This window comes from Periplaneta americana, chromosome 17 (assembly GCF_040183065.1).
Source record: "Periplaneta americana isolate PAMFEO1 chromosome 17, P.americana_PAMFEO1_priV1, whole genome shotgun sequence".
In the NCBI taxonomy this organism is placed as follows: Eukaryota; Metazoa; Arthropoda; class Insecta; order Blattodea; family Blattidae; genus Periplaneta; species Periplaneta americana.
Window position 1 is genome coordinate 15,241,001 of NC_091133.1, and position 20,021 is coordinate 15,261,021.

At 35.9% G+C, this 20,021-nt stretch overlaps 1 protein-coding gene across 1 annotated transcript in view; it reads left to right on the forward strand.

The window, feature by feature from the left end:
• Positions 1-18,601, forward strand: part of LOC138692733 (diuretic hormone class 2-like) — a 142,165-nt gene extending 123,564 nt beyond the window's left edge. The window contains exon 4 of the mRNA XM_069815924.1: positions 18,101-18,601. Within this exon, the coding sequence (XP_069672025.1) occupies positions 18,101-18,239 (139 nt within the window). The 3' untranslated portion in view covers positions 18,240-18,601. The remainder of the gene's footprint in view (positions 1-18,100) is intronic.
• Positions 18,602-20,021: the final 1,420 nt, after the last annotated feature.

Sequence of the window (20,021 nt, forward strand, 5' to 3'; positions counted from 1 at the left end):
AATAATAATAATAATAATAATAATAATAATAATAATAATAATAATAATAATGATAATGATAATAATAACACTTAACCTTTTAATGTTTCATCAGTAACATGTAACTTATAATGCCGTTTTATGTTATACAACCGTTTTCCTAGTAATATTTGTGAACAAATCATACATTTAATATTTTCATCATATTGTAAGCAAAAGAATGCATCCTCCCATTATACTTGAAACTTTCGTTTTTTATAAAGGTACATGGTTTCGAGAGAGATATTGCGACGATACGCCACTCGCAGGTCCGAGACAAATACAAATAGAACGGAGTTTGACTGCAGTGAGTAAGAGGGTGGGGGTTGTAGGTAGGAAGCGAGAGAAAAGCACTGCGAGCCACAATGTGCTCGTGAGTCGCATTTTCGCCGCGGCTGCTGTAAAGCACGGACCGGCCCGGACGGTCTCCAATAAAACAGTGATGTTACCTGAAATTTCGTCCGCTGGAGAACACGATCGGACATTTCACGCACTCACTAGATTCGCTCTTTGTCTAGTGTGGGTTATATTCAATGGTATAATTTGATTCTTTCATTGTATTTACGAGTATTTTCCAATTGAATTTAAAATGGATGCAGACGCAGATAGACTTGTGTGCATGTAAGCCCCCACTTTTTAATTGAATCGACTTTTGCAAAAAGGACATATGTTACAAATTTAATGTTTTCAGATATTCAAGAAAAACATAATAGCAGGCAGGAAACTTAAAATTGGAACTTGGTATTCTTGTTACATCAACATAGCTACAAATGTGACTGATATATGTTATAACTTATTCATCCAATGGCCATCTATTAAGTTACAGTTTGCACGAAAAAACCGATTTTGACAAAAATGTAGCTTATGTCCTTTTTGCAAAAATCGGTTCAATTATATTGAAAAGAAGGGCCTAGCAGGTAAACTGTGGGAATAAATTGCAAAAAAAAATTAATAATAATAATAATAATAATAATAATAATAATAATAATAATAATAATAATAATGTCTTTATAAAACCAAGTACCTGTACATTAATGTTTTGGTTTAGAGAATGAATTGAATAACTTCTATTTATGTGATTTTTTTTCTTCTAAGCACATAAAATAATATATCTTTGCTACGATTTCGTTTTCGCTTGCCATCATGTCATAATTGGACGGAGTTATGCAATAAGAGACCAATCGACAAAAACATGTTTTTGAGATATTCACCATTGAAGTGAATTTGGTTATATATTAAATATTTTATGCAAGAAGTATTGTAACATGCATACAATTACAAAAAATATCACAAATAATAATAAAAAAAAACTAACCGATTTTTAATAACAAACCTTCAGTGAAATTTCTAACTTCTATATTTTTACACCAATTAATCTGAAACTTTTACCATATATTTTTTACAATGTGGACATGCAGTATACAAATTTTCACTTAGATATTCCAATTAGTTTACTTATAATTAATTTTTGTTGTTTTTTTTTAAATACTGAATTATAATTGTCCCAATTTTCAAAGTTTGTATAATATTTCTTTAAATTTTTATTTAATTTATTCCTGGTAGATGTATGTAAAGTATGGCACATGTTTTTCATATTTTTCCAATTGCTTTTTGAGAAAAAAAAGTATTTACCCTTTTAGTTATTAATTTTTAAATTTTTTATAAACCTTATGACATTCCCAACACATGGTCATTTGAATACTTTCAATAGCAGAAGAAAACACATTTGTCTGTTTACTTCACATCCTTTTGTGGACTCGTGTGCAAAATTTCACTGATATCGGAGAAAAACTGCGTTCATTAGAGCATTTTGAATGTTACAAAATGTTGAAAATTGGTAAATCGAGAAAACGAGTATCAAAGTACACCATGTAATATATATATATATATATATATATATATATATATATATATATTATACAAGTATATACTGTCGATATCCTTCCTTCCTATACAGGTCTACCACACACATTTTTCTCCTACAGCGCGAAATACGAACTGAATGAAAAGTAAAATTAGTTAGAATGAAGAACAAAGTCTGTCAGAATGACAGCTGAGAGTCAGTTTAAAGGGCTGCAGCTCCACGCATGCGCTGGTCCCTTTAAATTCGTTCTGAGGGACTTTAAATTGTCATAGGGCCAAAACAAGCACAGGTTTAGAAAAATGAAACATTATTTTATTTTTTAGAATTAAAAACAAAATTTCCATTTTTTTATGTTTTATTTTTTCGCTATTTTCACCAATCCATAGCCTTAATATTGCAAAGCAAACTAAACAAATAAATTAAAAAAAAAACTTAAAATTGTTTAACGACACATTAAAAGTGTCAAAATTTTTAAAAAAGGTTATGTACCTTAGACAGACGGTCCGTTTCGAAGCCGGTTCTGCGTCATCTTCAGTGAATTCGTAGGACACTGAAGATGACGCACAACCGGCGTCGAAACGGGCCGTCTGTCTAAGGTACATAACCTTTTCTAAAAATTTTGACACTTTTAACGTGTCGTTAAATAATTTTAAGTTTTTTAAACAAAGTGTTAACGTGAACCAGAATCAATGAAATAAATATTATGCTTATAAATGGCAATAGAGTGCAGATACCGCATTCTTGATTTTTTTCTGAGTTAAATAATGCAGCCAACAATATATTTGTATTAATATTCACTTTTTTTCTTCAAATTATCGGTTGGTATACTGTTGCATATCTGACAGTAACAGTACGTGGAAAACCCAATTACGTACGTCGTTATGGTGAAATTCTGTCCTACACAGACCGAAACAGTCTTGTCCGGTATCGGATAGTCCGAAACGAAATTGTCTCGTCGGAGACAGGATGTCCGAAGCGGTATGCTAACGACTTATAGACAAGCCTGCTGCCGAGCTATATTCCACACATAGGGGAGATTCGGGTAGTATCGGACATCGGGTAGTATCGGACATCGGGTAGTATCGGACAGTGCGTTTCTTTCATCTACCACCATATGGTAGTACCTGAATAACATGGTTACGTTTCTCTATGCAACATCACAGAAACGTAACCATTTCAATCAGGTACTATCATCGTGTGGTAGATGAAAGAAACTCACTGTCCGATATTACCCGATGTCCGATACTACCCGACTCTCCCCTACCTATTTTTTGAAGTCCGAACGCAGGCCTCTAGTAATGACGTTTGTGAACTAAAAAATATTCAGTGTCGATAAGATGATTATTTGTAGATAACGAAGCAGTATCACGCGTAACTTAACTACCGAAAGAAAATGTTTCATAATCGCCTTACCTATTTATCATAAGCTGTACTGACAAAAATCGAATACAGGCCCTCTTTAGCAGACACCATGAAGAGAGTGAGGACAGAGCTATATTGTAATTTATTTATTTAACTATGTTATCGACCGACAACACGTCAAAGTTTCGCTATCACTTGCGAATCGATGTTCAAATAAACAAATTGAGTTTGTTTACAACCCAACGTCATTCTCTGCGCTTACAGCTGCGCATACGTCATTGAGTAGCAATGTCCTTCATCTGAACAAATATTTCTCTTCCAGTTACTCGCAGATAAAGATGGGAAAGTTATCTCTGAGAGTGGAGTAGCCGACCTTTGTTTCATTCATACTGTGTAGCAAACTGCAACGTAGCAAAAAATTACGTATTGCGCAAGGTTATTAATCTCTCCCACTTCCCTCACGCATTAAGAAGTAATGACTAATTAAACAACTGGCGATTGATGGAAAACATTAACGATAACAACCCTGCATTGACATCTGTTAACTACATTAGATGCAGATCATTGCAATGACTGTGACCTTAACTGTAGACACAAAATAATCGCTGTTGTGTCACGCGATAGTTCACAACTGCGACAGAAATATCTTCCTCAGTTTGGGCCTAGAACAATATTACTTCTATTCCTTACACATCGATTATACGATCCCAAATGAATGTGTGTTTGTATAATAGTCACCACAAGACAGCGGTTAATGTAGGAGTTTTGTAATTCGTCAATTATTGTAGCCAAACATTCTCCAGCGAACTAAAACAACGAGAGCAAGATATCATCATTATTATTATTATTATTATTATTATTATTATTATTATTATTATTATTATTGACGGCCACACATATGGAGGGTAGCTGTGATTATATTCAATAAGCAGTAATGGCCAGCCGATGAGGGGTGGTCCTCCAGCTTGGGGGTTGGGCGAAGGGCTAACAAATCACCATAAAAACAGCTTGTTCGAAACCACACAATAAGCCTCGCAATAGGACTGATTCTGTGGCACAACCACAGCAAAAGGAAGTGGGATATGATGATAGAGGCTGGATTAATCTTGCTCATGATAGAGACCGATGGCAGGCTTATGTGAGGGCGGCAGTGAACCTTCGGGTTCCTTAAAAGCCATTTGTGAGTAAATATTATTATATTAACTTCTTTAAAATATTTCTAGTTAACTGGTGTGGATTATTATTATTATTATTATTATTATTATTATTATTATTATTATTATTATTATTATTATTATTATTATTATTATACTCGGTTAAGAGAGAAGTTTTATATGATAGTCTTATTGAATTTGGTATTCCCACGAAACTAGTTCGATTAATTAAAATGTGTCTCAGTGAAACTTACAGCAGAGTCCGTATAGGCCAGTTTCTGTCAGATGCGTTTCCAATTCACTGCGGTCTAAAGCAAGGAGATGCACTATCACCTTTACTTTTTAACTTTGCTCTAGAGTATGCCATTAGGAAAGTCCAGGATAACAGAGAAGGTTTGGAATTGAACGGGTTATATCAGCTGCTTGTCTATGCGGATGACGTGAATATGAAAATCCACAAACGATTGGGGAAAATACGAGAATTTTACTTGAAGCAAGTAAAGAGATAGGTTTGGAAGTAAATCCCGAAAAGACAAAGTATATGATTATGTCTCGTGACCAGAATATTGTACGAAATGGAAATATAAAAATTGGAAATTTATCGTTTGAAGAGGTGGAAAAATTAAAATACCTGGGAGCAACAGTAACAAATATAAATGATACTCGGGAGGAAATTAAACACAGAATGAATATGGGAAATGCCTGTTATTATTCGGTTGAGAAGCTTTTATCATCCAGTCTGCTGTCAAAAAATCTGAAAGTTAGAATTTATAAAACAGTTATATTACCGGTTGTTCTTCATGGTTGTGAAACTTGGACTCTCACTTTGAGAGAGGAACATAGGTTAAGGGTGTTTGAGAATAAGGTGCTTAGGAAAATATTTGGGGCTAAGAGGAAGCATTGTATTCTTCACCTGATATAATTAGGAAAATTAAATCCAGACGTTTGAGATGGCCAGGGCACGTAGCACGTATGGGCTAATTGAGAAATGTTTATAGAGTGTTAGTTGGGAGGCCGGAGGGAAAAAGACCTTTGGAGAGGCCGAGACGTAGATGGGAGGATAGTATTAAAATTGATTTGAGGGACGTGAGATATGATGAGAGAGACTGGATTAATCTTGCTCAGGACAGGGACGAATGGCGGGCTTATGTGTGGGCGGCAATGAACCTCCGGGTTCCTTAAAAGCCAGTAAGTAAGTAATTATATTATATTATATTATATCATATTATATATAAAAGTCAAGTTCTTTACAGTGAATTATTAATTGAATTGATTGATTTAGTAACGACGTAATTAATAATTAGTTAATACAATAACAGCTCATTACTATATCAAATGCTACATAAGAAGCTTTATACACTGACTCACTGAAGAAAGTAACATTCATTACTTTTATTTTCAAACAAATGTTGATTGTGTTGTATTGAAAAAAGTATAATATTGTAGGATAATAGCCTATTTGAAGGAATAATTTTGTGTAAATATACACTATTTATGTTGATTATTTCGTTTATATGACGTCATGTCATTTTCGGCCATTGAAGTGTAATGAAATTTTGAATTCCAACCAATCACAGTCATCTTTTGTTTAGTCAGTGTCGTCAACTGTTTCCACGTAAATCGATCAGCACGAATCCATTGTACTAAATAAAGTGCGAAAGCCTACTTCCACATCAACATCTCCATCTTCTAATACCATGTCCATTGTATCTAAAGAAAATGACACTCCTTCATAACAATTGTTCATTTAATTTTATTAATGTATTAATCAGATTATTTTGTAATTATACTATAAAATGTTTAAATTAAATTATGATTTCAGCAGATAATGAAAGCGTATTTCTGTTATATTAACAAAAGAAAAGCGCAGTACATGTATTTCGCTTTTATCAATTGGCATTACTGAATAATATTCACTTTTTTATTGCAGTAATCGTTATTCATCTATTTCGACTTCAGAATATTTGAATAGGTTAAGTATTCATAAATATACAATTATTATCATTTTGTGAGCGAATTTTAGGGATATATTATTTATATTTTTATTTTATTCACGAATTAGTCCTAATAAATGTCACTCGAGGTCTGAGATTACCCAACTCTTGTGACATTACTAAAGATAATTCCATAAATAAACAGTCATTGATAACAGTTAAATAACGTAATTCACCACTGCCACGCTTTGTGATCAGTATCGGCTACCTCTCCATCCAAACTCCTCATATCTAGATTGAAGTATTGTGGGCTGCATTTAGCAGTGATTCGGCGCTACCTATAGCTTTGGACACGCCTGGCCTAAAGCATGTGAGTACCAAAATATCATGCATGTGGCATTAACAGTTCCGAAGATATAGAACTTTTGTATGAGAACAAAACACAAAACATTAAAGTTACGGGAAGTTTCAAACATATTTAGTGGCATTTCCCTGTACACTAGATCTTTAAAAATGGTGTCAATATCATAAATGCGCTTAAATTTTATGTAATATATTTTTCACATATCAAAGATAATTTTGAAGCAATTTTTTAATTGTACTGGTTTTCCAACATACGAATAATCAACCATCCTTTCCTCTTGAAAACCCTGTGTACCAGAGCTTTAAAAATAGTACCATAGCACCTGAATAGACATAAATGCTTATTAAACCGTATGTAATGTATTTTTGACATATTAAAATGTACTTTAAAGCATACAATCTTTTTTGAAACTTCACTGTTTTTCCACCATATTAAAACCATCCTCTCGCTTTAAAATGTAATCAATACACGTAATGAAATTGGTGACACACAGTAGGGGTAAATTAAATGTAAATTAAGTTATATTTACTCGTCACTTCTACATCGACATACGGGTTCTTTGTTCATACTATTAATGACGCTACTTGAATAAACTGTACTTTTATTCTTTTCCTGAATATTCCCCCCAGCAGCTGACTACTGACTGTATCGAACTTTTATGTAATAAAATATTACGTGTATCTCTCAATTGTGTTTCTTATGTTTTTAGAGTATTCGTTGTCATGGAAATGTTATTTATAGAACATCGGACGATCGAGCTCCTTTCATATTTCGGGTTTAAACAAAAGAAAGGGGTTGCTAAGTTTCTAGCCCAGTAAAGAAGCAAAGAATTTAATTATAACTAACATTATTTTCAGTGCGTTATACTAGGGCGTTCGAAAAGTAATGACAACATAGTTACTGCTTCACACTAAATTTATTTAGATTACTTTTGACATTGCATACTTCAAATATAGTCTCCTGCCATGTCAACAATACGTTGCCAAATACTTGGAAGACGGCGGACTCCATCTGCAGCAGCATTTCTGGATATCTCTCTCACTGATCAATCTAAAGCTCTTCCGATGTCAACTCTTGATTGAAAGCCAATGCCTCGCTTCCACCCAACTTGCAATAGTTCAGTATGGTAGGAGTTCTCTCCCACAGGCTTCTTGTAATGCCCTAAAGCACTGAGTTGCATGTTTTTCTCTTGCAACTTGGATTTTTATGAAGTACCTTTGTTGTACCTTTAGGACTACATTGTTTACTACAAATCAGAAACAGTCACTGGCTATTTCGAGACTTTCAATATTGCAAATTTATAAAACAATCGCTGCTCTATTACGTAGTACAAGATTTCAATGGTCACCGCTAGGAGCGTTGATTTACAGCATTGTTGTCATTACTTATCGAATCCTCTAGTATTATCTATCCTATATTTGACATATTTTTAAGTCCATAGGCCTACTAGAGGGATACCTAAAGCATTGAATATTGACCAGAAGAGGGAAGGACTGAGAGAGATTTTGGGAAAAATATTTTACTATGTTACACATCGAATCTGAAAAAAAAATCAATCATAATATTAGAAGCATCTTTCTTATTCTATCTGAAAAATATTTCGAGAGCAGAAATCAGTTAGGAAAGTTATGGTTTCACTTTTTTACAGCAGGAACATTATTGTGAACATTATTCTAAGCTTCTAAGACGTCTACAAGAAGAAGTGAAGCTTAGGGGTAACGGAAGTTAAGCAAAGAAATCGCCCTTCAACAGAGCGTTTGTAACTCTAAAGTCTAATGGAACTGTAAGAGAATGGGTTGAAGGGTCTTGTTATCTACCATATTTACGAAATTTGGCTCCAGCAGACTATTTTATGTTTTCAAACCTCAAACAAAATTTGGATGGAAGAAAATCAGAGAGCCATAATATTGTGATACAAGCAGTGTATGACTACCTCCTGATAGAATGAATACGGAAGTCGAAAATTAAAAATTACATCGTTCAGAGCACAAGAGAATGAAGTCCATTTTTGGTCAATTCGGAGATATTTCGTCTGTACATACCTTAGGTGAAGTTATTTTCAAACTATAAAAGAATCATGTCCTCACAATCTTTGCAAAGGTGCAGATGTTTAAAATACACTCACCTTTAATGGGTTATTAACTATATATAAAGAACTTTAAGTCTAATTTTCTGAAAAGTTTATTTTTGTGACTTGATTCCCGTGTGCTCTGAACGCGCCATATGGTACACAGGAAGTATACCAATAGAGTTAAAAGAAGCTGAGATTATTAATATACATACAAAGGGAAATAAAACTAAATGCTGTAATTATAGAGGAATCTGTTAAATGTCATACAAAAAAATACAGTCAAATACATAGCACAAGAAAATGGTTACAATCCAAACATAACAGACAACATCATAAGAAAGACAAAACAAAAACTTAACAAACACAACACAAACACAATAACACAAGAAATACATCACACTAACATACGAAAACAAAAGTACACACAAGATCGCATCTTCATTCAGAAAGCAGAAATACAACATAGCATGCAGAACAGAAAACACACTACAAAGACATCTCAACACACAAACAACACAAACAAATAAATACGACCACACAGGTGTATACAAACTCACATGTAATAATAGTTGCGACCAATAGCGGCTGGTGGTCAAAATAATGAGTGTGCTTTCTATATTGGCCTACTGTATACATTTATATGTATTTATCTTAATTTGAGACTCGCCTAGTGACGAAATATGAAATCCATACGACGTTCCTTCCTACTGTAGAACCTGTCAATTACCCTGATGTTAAACCCTTCAAATTGGATATCATACTCTTTTCTATTGACAGTGTTACTTCACAGAATGGATCCTGTGAATTGTTGGAGGCTATGTACCGTAACAATTGAACAGCTCCATCTATATTCCAGAAGGCAGGTGTTCCGTATAGAGCTCAAAGTTGTGTCTTTAACACTCTTTTGTTCAGTACAGTATAGCTGTTGACAGCAACTTCAAGTTCGCGTTCAGGAAAATTAGATTATTCAAAAATTGGCAGAAAATTTGCTGTTTAACAATTTTTGTTGCATCTAGATAGCTTAAAGACTGGAAACGGTGAGTAGTTTTCTGAATTATACGGTCACATACTTCCTTGGCTTCAGTTTTCTGGGATTCCATTCTCCGTCGCTTGCTGACTGGTTCAGGAGGAACCTCAAAAACCAGGTAGACGGCAGCTGCAGTCGGACACTTGAATTACCAAATAGGCCTACATTGTAAATAGTTCCGAGTTCTTCCACAAACAAGCATTCTTTCGTTACGCTTTACTTTTGTAATCTCCAAGCTGTGTTGTGCTGAAGCTGACGACAGCACTTCCCCGCGTAAAAATAGCCAATCAGGGCAGTGATTTCAGCTTCGCACATGCGCATTAATTGTCTACATTCTCATTTAGAGTTTTGAGTAGCACATTGTACCCCCTGAGGCACCAAAGAGCTAAGAGCGAAGACTAAACACTCTATAACGCATCATGAACATAACCACGGAAAATTGTCAAATGGCAGATCAGATACTATGGTGGTATTGCAATTAACATTATTTGAGCAAAAATTATCATTGTGCTGTAGCACTGTAGCACATAAGGACGGGCCGCCCCTGGTTGCGACAAGTTCTACGTTGGACAGACAGGCAGATCATTCCAAACTCGATACAAAGAACACATTAAAGCAATAACCAGAGGACACAATACATTTACATATGCCGAACACATAACTAATACTAACCATACATACAATAACATAAATACAGACGTGGAAATCCTACACATTCAATCCAAAAACCAAAAACTCAACACACTAGAACAATATGAAAAATACGGACACACTGAAACACACCCTAATCAAATTCTCAACACACAGATCAATTTCAGAACACACACTATTTGACTCCACTTTTCAACACGCAAACGCACCCCTACAACATGCAGCGATGTCGAGATCTAGTAAGCTCTGATGATGGTGTACAGTATGCACCGAAACAGCTGTAAGCCACACGTGCTTATATAATTCACACTAGTAAGTTTGTCATTTAATCAATCATTTACAAAAACATATATAAAAACGTAATAAAGGAGGAATTACGACCAGAAAATATACTCCAAGAAGAACAATGATAATTCCGCAAGAAAGATAATGTATTGATACAATATTCAAAATCAAACAAATAATAGATTCTTAGATTACGTGAGAGCTTATGACAGTACACTGGGTCAAGCCATGGAAAATATTAGAAGATTATTTAATTAATCTTCGCATTATCAAATAGAGATTAAGACTAGCAGGCAAAACAAAAGGGAATCTGCACTAAGTACAGAAGTAATAAGAAGACTGTCGTCTTTCCCCTATACAGGTTGTTTCAGAAATACGGGGCATAATTTTAGGCATGTATTTCCCACATGTAGACAATCAAAATACTTCATTACAACATGCTTCATTTCCGAGTTATGGTCTTCACAACATTGAAATTCACCGGACCGTTTTTCTTCCCACAGGTCGTTGGCATTACAGAAGATGTTCAAAATGTCCACATCCTGCTTGAATACAGACCTCACATCGATGTCTCATTGACCTGCGAACACGATCCCAAACTCCACGAGTATTGCGTATGTCCTCAGAACATGCCACAATTCGATTCCGAAGGGATTCCAAATCAGGCACCGGAGACTAATAAACCAATGATTTTAAATGGCCCCACAAGTAGAAATTGAGAGGGTTCAGATCAGGTGAGCGCGGAGGCCAAGCAATTAGGCCACCTCTACCTTTCCATCGATCAGGAAACCTTCGATCCAAGAACCGGGGAGCCGTACGACTGAAGTGTGCAGGAGCGCCATCATGCAAGAAGTGAATGTGTTCACAATTGATCAGATCAGTGGAGTGTCTTCTAAAACATGAGGTATGGTGTTTTCCAGGAAGTTTGTGTACGCCTGCCCCGTAAGTCTGTTTACAAGTACATGGGGTCCAACTAATCGATCACCAATGATACCGGTCCACATGTTGAGGGAGAACCGCACCCGGTGATGAGATGGAACAGTTGCACGTGGGTTTTCATACGCCCATACAGTACATGCTGATTGTGGAAATTTGTTATGCCATCTCGTGTGAACTGTGCTTCACCTGTAAATAATACTAAGGCAGGAAAGTTCGGATTTACACCACACTGCTGCAAGAACCACTGACAGAACCTAACTCGTGCAGGGTAATCTGCTGGTGACAGGGCCTGTACACGTTGCAAATGATAAGGATACAATTGATACTCTTTCAACAGTCTCCAGACAGTCGTATGAGGAACATTGTCTTGCAACGCTACCCTTCGTGTGCTGATAGAAGGAGTCATGTTCACAGCCTCCAGAATCTCCTCCTGTACTTCTGGAGTTGTAGATCTTGGTCGTCCCCTTCCCAAACCAGGAGAGTTAAATTTTCCATACTCGCACAGACGGTAATGGAGACGTACAAATGTCTTCCGATCTGGACATTGTCGCTGTGGGTACCTCTCCTGGTACAAACGACGAGCCAGCGCAGCATTGCCGTCCGCCTTACCGTACATGAAGTGTATCTCTGCCAGCTCTTGATTTGAATACATGTCGCACAGTCTAACGCCTACACAACACTGAATGTAACCTTCGCCTCGGAATGAACTGTCAGAGTGCCCTCTTAATGTCTCCTTTGACGGCAACGACCTGCGGAAAGAAAAACGTTCCGGTGAATTTCAATGTTGTGAAGGCCATAACTCGGAAATAAAGCACTTCCGGACACATGTTGTAATGAACTATTTTGATTGTCTACATGTGGGAAATACATACTTGAAATTATGCCCCGTATTTTTTAAACAACCTGTATTATTTGATATGTACAGATATGGAATTAAAATTTGGAGCGAGTCTTGATGGGAGTCTGCCTGTATGTAGGCAAGAATTTCGCCCCCCTGTCCACAAGTAGAATAGTCTATATACAGGGCAACTTGTTTACTGCACATGCGCAGTGTGTTGTAAGCGAAACATACAATAAGGGAGTTCCAAATTTTATTTCCGTATATGTACGTAAATAAAATTTTAGAAGAACGGCAAAACACACAGCCGGACTATACATTTCTTGCAAAAAATATGAAAATCAAAACAATATTATTTGCCGACAACCAGATTCTTTTGGCCAGCAGTGAATATGATCTCCAATACAATGTAGACTAACAAAACTCAACAATATTTTAAATGAATATAAAACTGCAATTTCAAGTTAACAATGCAACGGAGGTGAAATATGTTAAGAGAGCTAAAATAATTATAGACGGCCAAAATACAGAAAATATACAAACTTTTTAATTCTTTGGATGTAATGTAACTAATATTTATAAATTGAACTTAGACCTGGAAGAAAATACACAGAAATATAACAGAGCAAATGGATTAATAAGGAAATATTTTGAGAGATATATGTCAAAGGACATTAAGATAAGATTTCACAATGTTCTGCCAAAACATACTGCTATTACGAAGTGAGTGACGGACTTTGAGAGCGCATGATAAAAGGTGTAGAATCAGCAAAATTGAGATCCCTCAGATCAGTTACAAAAGTTACAGTTTTAGATAAAATTAAAGCATTGAGATTAGGGATAAATTAAAAACAAAAAATGTTGCGGAAGCAGTTAAAGATTATCAAAAACAGTGGATGCATCATGTAGAAAGAATGTCATTAGACAAACTACTAAGATAAGCATATACATATATCATCCTGTGGTAAAGTTTGACCTGGACAGACCAAGGAGGAGATGGAAGGATTCAGTCTCGGAACGGGCAGCCTTCATGGGAAGAAGGAGAAGAATATATACATTTCATTTGAGGGGGATAAAAAAGCTTCTTAATCGTGCCAATATTTGAATCGGCTTTTTTTCAAGGGCATGAGTCAGGAAAAGTAAATTTGTGGGAAATTGAAAAAAAAAAAAAAAAAAAACTATGTTAGAAAAAAATATTTTGAAATATATAATTCCGGGCATGCGAGCCGATAGTTTAGGTTACAGTTGATGGTTTTTTAAGTATTTATACTATTTCTACGCATCGTGCGGATACTTAAGGTTTTATTAAGATTTAAGATACGAAAAAAGCCACCCTTTATAAAAAAAAATCAATTTTATAATGAGTAAAATCAAATATGGTATCAATATGGTGAAGTCAGCCAAATAATACACTGAGTTTAACGATCCATTTTGTTCCTAAAGCTGGATACAGTTTCTTCAATTTTATGTTTAACATAAATTATTCCTTCTTTTAACAACAGTAAACTAAATTCTTACATGAAAATAAAGGCCATAAATATAAACTAATAAAAATTAATAAACTACATTCAATACTTATTCTTCATCAAACTACAGTCTATATAAGAGAATTGTTTTCCTATACAGTATACCTAACAAACATGTTTCCTTTCTAGAAACATAGTATATGCCAAATGAGCTTATTAAACCTCTTTAAGATAAAGAAATTGAAAAAATTAGTTACTTTTGTACCGATAGAGTTAGGGAAAGAATGTTTAATATTTAGTTTATTATTATTATTATTATTATTATTATTATTATTATTATTATTATTATACACATTAGTTATTAGTAATTTTTGGATGAGAGTGGTTCGTTCTTCTCCCTTATATTTTTCATAATCATTTGAGTGATAGGACGAATAATATCGTTGTGAGTTGAAATTCCTTCTTGCGACGGTCAATGCGTGTGTGTTGGTCCACGTGGGCGCCAATCACGATGGTTGCTCTCTCCTTCCTCTGCCGCGTCGCCGACAAAGTCCGGATCGGTTAGCTCAGCTGGGACGCCGATACACGCTGCTGTCCCACGGTGGAGATGATCTCTTTTCAGGGACACTGGTTTTGTGAGTGAAGGATTTTATGGTGATTTTTGTCGATCACACGAACACAATAAGAAAGCCATGGAGCAAAGTTCACTAATCTGGTTTATTATGATCACGTCCCTACGTCAGTATGAGCGACGGAATACTGGCTATTATCTTCTCCGTCATCTCGGCAACGTTTTTCTTCTATCGAACGCCTGTTTAAATCCCCACTACTATTTCCCAAGTAAGTCACAAACTCGAAAACAGACCATTCGAAGTCTCCACTTTACCACCACGATCGGCTCAATGGCCGGGAATTGTATGAGGGCGCGTCTTGGTTCACCACACGTTTAAATACCTGCCGTGATGACGCGCTCTCATGACGCTACTTTTGTTTTGGCTAGCTTAAGACATCGCGCGCGTTCCTCGACAATGAAAACCCACGCTTCTCGAACCTACTATGCGCTAGAGTTCAGTAACCTGCGCGCGTCTTCGGGTTGAGTGCCCACACACTTAGGCTTAAGGTAATTGCCGCCTGCACGTCTGTGAGAAGAAAACACCTATTATGCCCTTCGCCGCTCACAACCGCTTGGGTTCGAACACCATGAGAAACGGAGAAATATCTGAGATGAAGCTATACCGTATTTGATATAAAAGAAATATCTCTTCCTATTACTAGACCACCCGACTACAGCTTCATTCTGTTATTCAGAACTTTACCACAAACCAAACACGTGGGCACTACCGACTTTTCAGCAAATATAAATGACTCTGCTCATAATAACAAATTCAATGGCGTCGATGATCTATCGGACATCCCTTCTTCTGACATTTCTGGTCCGCCACTGTGTACTACAGAGAACGAACTGTGTCCGTGCGCCTGCACAGACATCGCTACACAGCAGGCGAGACGCTGCACGTAACTAGCGCCACGGTCAGTTGAGGACGCCTGGTCTAGTAGAAGGACAATGTTTTACACATATCAATTTTCATTATTATACAAGATACAGTAATGGAGGAAAAAATGTTGATTATCTTCAAAAATTTGACTGTTGTAAGCTGTACCTAACCTCTTACAAAGGAGTAACATTGAAAAATAAATTAGTAGCAATCAAATCCAATATGCTTCTGTTGTGGACTAAAATTCTGATTGACCCTTCTTCAGAGATGCATTAGAGCAGGCATGTCAATTGATACCCACAGGAGCAAGCGCGCGCTTTAGAGCCCAGGGGAGCCTGAGCGCTTTACAGCGGAAAGGAAAGAGACAACCGAAAGTGGTGATATATGCCGCTTGGTCGAGCTATATTTAGGGATGGCCAGCACTGATTCAATAGATAAAGGGAAGAGAACTTATTAAAACTGTATCCATGTTAATTTTTAGATTTGTCTGCGCAGTATAAGTGCATTATTAAGAATGTAAGTTTTAATTTTAATGCTCATTTTTCACAAGTTTGATTTTTTTATTCTAAAGAAATATTTTCTCAACTTTTCGTATAGAAAAGTGAAATTTTCAGGTATAGGCCTATTTATTTAGTAGCCTTACATAATGTTTTCGGAAATCTAATATACCGTATATACGTATTACTGAAGATAGTGTATTGAAAATTTTAAAAAATATTCGCATGGAAATTGTTTGTACGGAAATTAATTAACAAAGCAACTACTGTTACATCATAAGCCCATGTGCCATGTGTTGTAAAAATGTCAGCTCTATATCTTCAGCACATTTCGAGAAAATAATTCAATATTGATAATAGGAAGTTGCTCACAAATATCACCTTAAAAGCATAATGCGATAAGAGTTTTGTTATGTAATATTAGTTACACTTAAAACAGATACAGTACCTAGGTAACTTTGATTTGTACTGTAATATTGTTTTGATTAGTTTATTGATTACTTTTGTAAGGCTAAAGATACCATCAATATAAATTCCAACTTATCATGTCATACTCAATCTCTTTCTTTGGAATATCACTTTCTTTATAAATGATGTGTTTCATCCACTTAATACAGTATAATATTATACTACTATGGAATTTAAGTGAATATTCCTTCTTAACTCTCTGTTATGCTATTAAGATTTAAAACACAAGTGCAATATTAAGAAATCAGTGTTAGTACTTTTGTTTTACAGACAATATACAGGGATTTAAAACACAAGTGCAATATTAAGAAATCAGTGTTAGTACTTTTGTTTTACAGACAATATACAGGGACATCATTTTATTTTTACTTCAGTTTTTATTGTACCTGAGTTTTTGAATGTACTTCACTTCCACCCCTTCTACTAAGGAAGTTCCAACTCCACACAGAACCAAGACCGCAGATAGTAAGCAGTACTGAGTTATTGGGTATAGTACGTTCCAGAAATATGTTCGCGTTTTCCAGTGACGAAAGAGCTTTCATTATTGAATCATATTTTCGCACAGGTACTGTCCGTTTGCCTACGTCGCATCCCGATTTCCCCCACCTGCTTCTGCTCGCCCCTCTGTAAAAGCTGGGCTGTCTTAGCTCTTTTCTGAAAACATTAATTTCTCTTAGGAATTGGACGTTTACGTAATATTATATAGCTGTTTAATTTAACTTAAATAAAAGGGCCTCGTTAAGTAATTAACTGTCACGCGATTTCCTCCCTTTCTACAATCCTGCGGCATAACCACTTGGACGGACAGTAGATAGCATGTCAGAGTAATTTTATATTTTCGGGTCGGGCAGAAGTGAAGATTGAATTCACAGTACGTAGAGTAGGTACAGAATTCTTTCAACATGAGTTACTAGTACGAAAGACGAAACTGGCAATTGGAATTAGATGCAATAGTCTATAGTGCGATAATATGGACAAAAGAACTGAAGCCTGTATCGAAATGAACGGCCACCATTTTCAAAATTGTGTTTAACAATATTCATATTATAATTATTTTTCAATTTAACTTCTTTCTTTATATCGTACGCTAATATGCTGTAGACAGTATAATATACACTGCATAATGAATACGTTCGCATGGATAACTCACTTCGTGAGTAAAAACACTTATTCTTAATACAGTACTGTACTTTGATTAAAGAAAAACCTAATGAAAATTATCAAACTCAAAATCGCGATATTTCCTAGTTTACGTAAATGGATGAACTACTTTTCTTCCATCCTATACCTAGTAGAGTGATTTGTATTTTACGCCAGTATCATCGAACTCCAGTCTTGGAGGGGGGAGCAAGCGGTGTTTCCGGTTCTCTAAAGGTATAGACAGGTTAATATTAAAAATGTTAGTAAAAATAAAATGATGTCCCTGTAGATAATAATAAACAGAAAGAAGTCATGTAAAAATGACGACATAAAATTTCGCGTTCCGTTTGAAGTTTGTGCACCACTGTTTTCTTAATCCAACAGGCTGCTTATTCATATACAGAACCCTTCCTCTTTCCATACTTTGCGCTTACTGCCCACGCACGACGTCAAGGTCAGAAAAATGCGCTTGCTTTGACATCACTGCATTAGAGAATTCACAACTGTCTTGTGGTGTTTGTTGCAGCTTCAAGCGCGGACTCGACCTGGGCCTGAGCCGCGGTTTCTCCGGCTCGCAGGCAGCCAAGCACCTCATGGGTCACGCAGCTGCCAACTACGCCGGCGATCCTGGCAGAAGGCGACGCAGCGCCGACGAGTCCTCATAAATCGTTAGCGACGCTCCTTCCCCAAATGTGTATACATTCCCCCTCCGACACGGCACCATTATTGACTTACTTACTGTTACGTCTTACAAACTAATCGCCTGATCTCATTTGCTATGTAATAAAAGTATAGAGTTTGCTCTCAGTTTCATAGGCTTAATTAATTGTAGGAAAAAAACACATTCCAAGGCCTATTTGTTCAAGTGTGTTATAGTGATGTTCATTTTATTGAGAAGACAATCACCAACAGCAACAGCAGCTATGTGTACGTTTATAGGTGTTTTCTCGGTAAGATATCATTTCCAAGTGTAAAAAATGTGTACAAAAATTATAGAATAAAGTGAGCAACTCCTTGTATAAATAGATGCATTTCATCAGTGTGTTGTAATTGTCTCTTTTGTAACCACGGAAACCGGCTAAATGGCCTCAACTCTACAGTTTTTTTTTTTTTTTCGTTGTTGGTAACTCTGTAGCATCTATTAGATGCTTTATGGTTGTGCTAACAGATGGAGTTATTTGTCAACAATGTGACGCTGAAACGTGTGTTCAGGTTACTGCCCAGCGACAGTACTGATGTATTTTTATATATGCGATGATTGGTTAATTAATATTAACCCGGCACACTCACAATCATACAAATTTCCAGACTCTAGAGACCCAATGAATTCTTCTTCTTCAAGAAAAATTCACCGAGAGCCCAGCCCGGGAATCAAACCCGGGACCTCCCGATCTGGAAGCCAGCATGCTGACCAACAGACCACGGAGGCAGTCCAAGCTCTACAGTTATGCAGGAAAATGCCACCTTACGTTGAAGAGCTTCAATTGTTTGAGAGGTAATCGAAAAGAAACCAGACATTGGAAAAAACGTACTGAATTTACCAGTCAGAACTATTAGAATGTATTCTCAACACTAGGAATAGGATTTATATTTTGAAAAGTCCAAAATATGCATGCATTTATGCTGGTAAAACATAAAAAAAACAAGAGCGCATCTTCATTTAAGAAATTAAGATACAAGATCGCACACAGAACACAAAACCATCTCAACAGGGGTACACAAACTCATATGCAATAGCTGTAACAACTTCTACATCGGACAGACAGGCAGATAATTTCAAATACGGTACAAAGAACACACCACAGCCATAATCACATCACACAACATTTCCACATACGCAAAACACATCACAAACACCAACCACACCTACAGCAACATATACACAGACATGAAAATTCTACATATTCAACCGAAAAACCAGAAATTAAACACACTAGAACAATACGAAATATAAAGATACACAAGAAACACACCAACAACAAATCCTCAACACACAACTCAATTTCAGAACACACACATTATTCGACTCCACACTACACTACACAAACGCACCCCCAAAGGGGATGAAAATAAAAGAAGACGCGAAGATCACCCAGTTCTGAAGATGGACCCCAGACCGAAACTAGTCAACAAGGTAACTTTAAACCTAGTTCTTTAACACGAGAAAGCAATATACACAGTGAGCCAAAAAAGGCACAAAATTAGAAACACTCTATTTTCGGAAATACATAACATTAATGTATAATGAATACACTGTTGGAAAGAGTAGACTTTAAAGATGAGCAGGACTTTTTATTGTGTTTTTTGAGGCTCAATTAAAATCTTATGGAGGTCAATACACAATGATGCGAAAAATGTGGTTTTTGAAGATAATTTATTACTTCAAAATGCAGAAACTCAATGTTGGACAAATTAATAATAATTAATTATCTTTAAAATAATCAAAA